At 50.6% G+C, this 5,754-nt stretch overlaps 1 protein-coding gene across 1 annotated transcript; it reads right to left on the bottom strand.

Moving 5' to 3' along the window:
- Nucleotides 1-1,511: 1,511 nt before the first annotated feature.
- On the bottom strand, nucleotides 1,512-2,862 carry C4H11orf96 (chromosome 4 C11orf96 homolog). Its single transcript, XM_006124480.2, has one exon. The coding sequence runs from the start codon at nucleotides 2,488-2,490 to the stop codon at nucleotides 2,125-2,127; it is 366 nt and encodes a 121-aa protein (XP_006124542.1). The 5' UTR covers nucleotides 2,491-2,862; the 3' UTR covers nucleotides 1,512-2,124.
- Between the last annotated feature and the right edge of the window lie 2,892 nt (nucleotides 2,863-5,754).

Raw genomic sequence — 5,754 nt, 5'->3', positions numbered from 1 at the left:
GACTATCTGCATGCCTGAAACTGTTCTTGGGGAAGAATTGTGACTGTCCCTTGTGCATGGATGTTGTCTGGTTGTCTGTATAGAAAGGAGTGAAACAAGCTTTCAGGCTCTCTCACAAGGTGCATTGCTTGATATTGTGATGGTGTCAAATGCTTAATGACAGGGAAGCATAAGTCTGTCCCAGACCTATTCCTTCACTTGTTAGATTGTGTATGTGATTTTATCCCTGTCCTAGCAACAATTAGTTTCTACATTTTGATTTTTTTTAAATAACAACTGTTGTAGTGCCTCCAAAAACGGAAGGGAGTAATCCAATAGCAAGCTTCTGCACAGTTTTGCAGACGCCCCTCACTGCTGACCCACAGTGCCCACTGCCTTTTCAGTGCTGGGCTTCCAAGACTGCTCTTTTGGTGTACTGTAATCCTTTCCTGCAACACCCCAAGCTATTTCACACCTACAATCCCCTTTCACTGTGGCAATGCACCTCACTCCTGACTTGTATCCTGTCCTCCTTAATTTTTCTCTTCATGCTAATCCAGTCCTGAGATTCACAGATGTCCAAATTGTAGGGTGGTTCAGTGATACGTTTTATGACACTTCCCTACACAGCACCCTAGAACCAAGGACAAATCTCATTTCACTGACACTGCATTTGAACAATGGTCTCATATGAGAAAGTCCCTTTACTGTAGCTGCTCCAATTTCCTCAAATCAAACCCTCATTGGGAAAACTAGTTATATGCTATGACCTCTAGAGGCTTACCTAGTGGACTCGAGGCGATGAGAGAGCTGCTCTGTGGGAGTGAACAATTAGCCCAACATCATTTCAATAAAGTGGAAGAAGAAAGCAAATAATTTCCAAACCCCTTGGGGTTTCCTTTCCCTTTGCAAAGCTTGTGTAAACGCTCTCAGCACCGATACTGTGGAGCCTGCAACAGAGGGAAAATCTAGAAACCCTGCATACTCAATAAATAAATAAATAAATCCCATAGATTTGTTCTTGGATGTTCTTTTTCTCCAGCAAAATCTTTCGCTCTCCTACCTTGAAAGAAATATGCATGTCCAGAATGCCCTGCAGTTTCTTGGTCTACTAAATGAAACTTCATTTTATATATATATAAGAAAAATTTAGCATGTCTGTAGTACCGAGAAACCTAGTTGTCAAAGGGAGAAAAAGTCTGATCAGACAACAGAGTAGTCATTCAATAATTATTCCAAGAATTGTTAGACTTTTCCAGTTTTGGCAACTTAAAAAAAATGGGTCAGTAAATTTCCTCACCAATTATCAATTTTTTTGTTTTATGTTAAGGGGGTTGTTGTTTTTTTAGGTCATCTAGCTAAATTCTTATACAGCATATACTTGAAATACCCTTCGAGAATGTCCTTCCTGTTCCCGAAAAGATTATTACTGTTTCTGGGTTAGCACTCAACATTTTAAGCCCATATAGCCACTAACGGCTAAGAAAGCAGAAATCGGAACAGTTATCCCCCAATAAAGATTCATGAAAATGCACTATGCAAATATATTGACTTTTATTTCTCTTTTATGGAAATAACAACAGACATTTAGGTAAAAACATTAAATTAAATGCAGTCAACGGTTTAAATGCAAAAATAAATATAAAGTCCAGCAGCTCACTGCATCCAAAACAGCTCTGATTTCTTCTAACAAATAGAAAAGGGTATTTTTAAATCAGAAGTTTCATACAATCTAATAGAAACAAAACATAAAAACGCTTTCCTAGAAAACATCCTGACCTTACTTGCAAATTGCTCTTGGAAACTATCCCACTCAGACTGGTTCTTTATCATGAGGATAATGAGAAAGGAACTTCACCCCCCTCTCAAATAAATTCTTCATCCTGGTCCCAAACTCCCCCTCTGCCATACTGACTGGATCTGATCTATAATACAAAAGAGAGTGTCCAAAAGCCATTACTCGGCAAGCAATTCTGGGTAGCAAGAATCTCCACAAATAGTCTCCCTTGAAAAATATAGACTCTATAAAGTTCTTGGCCTCTATCTGGCGGCTGCAAGCTTGGCTGTGAAGCACAGTCCCTTCTCGCTGTCCATTGGCTTTGCAAAGCTGCTGCGATGGGTTATCACTGAGCCCCAGTGATCCCTTCACAGGGCAGAGTCAGAGTCACTAGAGTCCAAACTGTTCCGTAGCTTGCAGCTGCTGAGTTTCTCTCTCTGCAGGCTCAGGTTCTGGGTGCTCCTCCTCAGGCACTCCAGGGACTGCAGGAAGGATTTCTTGGCTTTCTCCTCCTCCATGGGGGAAACCCCTTCCTCCTCCACCTCCTGGATCTCATCGAAAGTCACCGGCTGGGTCTTGAAGCGGGACTGCCTCGGTCTCCTCAGCTTGCCCTTGGGCATCTTGGCGGGGCGGATGGGCTGCGGGAATTCCTCGGCGATGCACACGAAATGAGGCATGACCGCTTGGTAGCTGGAGCAGATGCCCATGAGCTCGGCTTGCTTGGCTGCCATCATGTTAGCCGGAACGGCCCTTCTTCTGCGGCTTCGCTGAATTTCCAGCGGGGCAGAGGCAACAGGAGCAGGCGGCGCTGAGCGAGCGCGCGGTGCCAGAAACCACGGGGATGGGCGCGGGCGCCGAGCCGAGAGACAGCCGAGGAGCAGAGAGGGACAGTGGCCGGGCTGCGCTCAATGCCGGCCCCTCTCAACTTCGCTCAGCCGCAGCCAAAGGCAGGTCGGGGTCCCCGACGCTCTGCTCGCACCCGGCGGCTTTGGCAGCCGAGGCTCCCTCTGCAGTTCCCTGCGGAGCGCGGACAAGGGAAGCGCTGCGGCCGCGAGCTTCGTCGGAAGCTGCTGCCGCTGCCGCGCCGTCCCCGGCGCTATATAGCCCCCTGCAGCCCACACAGGAGCATGCTCAGTCGCCGCATGCCATGTAAAGCCTGCCCGGCCGCTTCCCTTCCGCCTGACGTCGGCGAGTCGGTCGTGCTAACACAACGCCGCCCCCGCGCGGCTGCCAGACCGTGAGGGGAGCCCCCGGGCTTTCCCGCCCCAGCACAGCAGCCCCGCGCGGCTCTCCCTCGAGAGGGAGGGGATGTGCCCTTCTTACTAGATAGCTAAGGATCGAGTCGTTACCTCCTTCCAAAATCCCCCAAGCCCATCAGCAGCTGCCTCCTCCTCCCTGCCATATCCTGCTCTCAACTTTTCATCTTTTTCCCCCCTAAGGTCTCCCACACAGGCTATAAAATTCCACCGCAGGCCCAGCCAAAGATTTTCAGGGCCCAAGGTGCCATGCCATCAGTGGCTGGGCACAGGGGCGGATGCGAGTTTTGCGGGGGGCCCAGAGCAGCACAATATTGCGGGGGGGGGGGGCCCCCTTTGAAGAAAAAACAGAAAAAAGGGGTCCCCCTATGCCCATTCCTTCAGTAGCCCCACACTGATCATGTGAACTTACCCCCTCCTCATCCCCTCTCCTAACACCTCCCTCTACACACCTGCCCTGCCTCTCTCTTCTGGTGCTGGTCCCTCCCCTGCAGGTGTCTGCCCTTCTGCTTCATCCCCCAGAATCCCCTGAAACCTGCACCTTCCCTTACCCCTGCACCCTCCTGGTGCCTCCCTCTTCCCTCACTGCCCCTACCTCCTTTGCCCTCTTTTTCCCTGATGCCCACCCCCTCACTACCCTCTGCCCCCATGATTTCACACATGCCTTGGCTCCATCCCCGCCTTCCTCATGCCCACCCTTCCTTTCAAGCCTTCTCCCAGCACCTCCCCTCCCCCCTATAGCCCTCAATGCCCTTACTCTCTCCTCTCCCAGCATCACCATGTCCCCCCTCCCACTGACACCTCCCCTCCTGCCCTTTTCCTCATTGTCTCTACTTGGCCCCCTGGCATGTCGTCTCTCCTCCCCTTTCTTCTCCTGACCTGCCCTCCTCCCCTCAGCACAAGCCCCTTCCTCTGCCATCCACCTTATGCCTTCCAGTATGCAGGGCGGCCGCGACCCCAGCCCAGGCTCCAGGCCACATGCCGAACCAAGAGGTACAACGCTGGGTCGCACGGTTTTGAAGTCCCGGGCCGTGACGTCACGCCACGCCACACTCAGGCATCTCCCCTCTCAGCTATTGTGCGGCATTTCAGCATGCCGTGCATGCACTCCTTTGGCCCCACGTGGCCCGTACTGGCCGGCACCGGGGAATTTCAAAAGTGTGGGGCTGCAGCGCCCCGCCACAATCTCCTGCCTCCTCCAGCAGCTGCTGGCCGACCCTTCAGCGGACGGCCCACCGGGAAATTCCCGGTATCCTGCTGGGTCAGTCCGACCCTGGTGCTGACGCGGGGCCTATTGAAGTGCGGAGCCCAGGGCAGCCGCCCCATTCGCCCTGCCCTATATCCACCACTGGCTGGGCAGCTCCCAGCCAGGGCAGCAAGCAAGCAGTTGGGTGTCACAGGACCCAGAAGGCTAGGGGCCCAAGGCAACTGCCTTGCCTGAAGGCCTAGCCTGTTCCCCAACTCACGTGCTCCTCAATAACTGTGTCTGCATATAAAGGCCAGGGCAGGCAGTAGAGGGTAGCAAGTAGGGCCATAAGGGCCCTGCAAAGCTAAGTTGCCCAGGTTTTAGGTTTAGGTTTAAGCACCACATGGTGCAGCTTAGACTTAACGGGGCCAAGGAAAAGCCAAACACAGGCCCTGCTTGGTGTCCTCCCTAAAACCATCTTGCAGCCCACCCCGAGAGAAACTTTGACCTAGTGTGAAAACACCGCCAGAATTGGTACCTGTATCCAGAGCAGATTTCACAGTAGGAGTGGAGCAGACTCTACCGAGGTCCATGTCCTAGTACCGTCCTTATCAGACTGGGGGGCTGACGCTGCTCAGCTGCTCTTGGCATCTTTCTTTATCCTTCTGTGTTGCAGACGGTCGCTATCTTAGGCTTCAGGCAGAAGGCAGTGATGTTCTAACAGACCTCTCTTCACATATGTTCCACTTGTAACTCCCTCCTGTGAAGCACACAGCTTTAAGACTTTGTGTTAATCCTTTACAACAAACATGACCTCTCTCCTATGAACCCAAGCTCTTTGACTCCTGTGTGAAGAGAGTGGAGGGCCACTGGGAAGAAAAGGGAGGGCAATTAGCTTGGCTGAGGTAGCCATAAACCTTTCTTTGGAAGCTGTTATCATTTGTCCAGAAATGCCTATGCCTGGTAATTGAGGCTTGACTGGCATGTAGGGTATTGGGGTTGATATACAGGCTCAGGGAAGCCTTAGTGTTGGAAGAACAAATATGCCGATAGTCATATGTTTTGCTTTTACTTCACAGGTTTTTGGAGGGCGTGGGGGTTACACAGCAATTTCTTTGGCTGAAAAAATATTGGAATCAGCAACCGGCTTGCAATATCCATTAGTTTATTGGATTCCTGCTGTCTGGATAAGGAGTAACTTGCTCCCTTTCCCAAACTCTCAGTCCCCATTGCTACCACACATGGGGACTGAGTTCAGATCAAATATGGGTGGCAATACGCCAATGCTGCAAAATGATTTGGCTGAGAAAGTCAAGTTCAGCACTCTAGGGTAAGGAAATAAGTCTTCTCAACAACAGAACAAATGGACTATGTTGGAGAGAGAGCACAGTTTAGGAGTTAGAGCAGGAGGTTGGAAGTCAGGACTTAGATCCATTTCCCCACTCTGCCATTTTTTATTCACTGTGTGACGACAATAAGTCACCAATCCTCCATGTGCCTCAATTTCCACATTTGTAAAAGGAATAATAATCCTTCCCTTTTTTACTGGGACATTA

This window comes from Pelodiscus sinensis, chromosome 4 (assembly GCF_049634645.1).
Source record: "Pelodiscus sinensis isolate JC-2024 chromosome 4, ASM4963464v1, whole genome shotgun sequence".
NCBI classification, from domain to species: Eukaryota; Metazoa; Chordata; order Testudines; family Trionychidae; genus Pelodiscus; species Pelodiscus sinensis.
The sequence above is the reverse complement of the archived record's forward strand: the minus strand, read 5'-3'. Positions and strand labels throughout refer to the sequence as shown.

Coding starts and splice junctions, on each gene's coding strand:
- C4H11orf96 (XM_006124480.2), bottom strand. CDS start 2,490: ATGATGGCAGCCAAGCAAGCCGAGCTCATGGGCATCTGCTCCAGCTAC.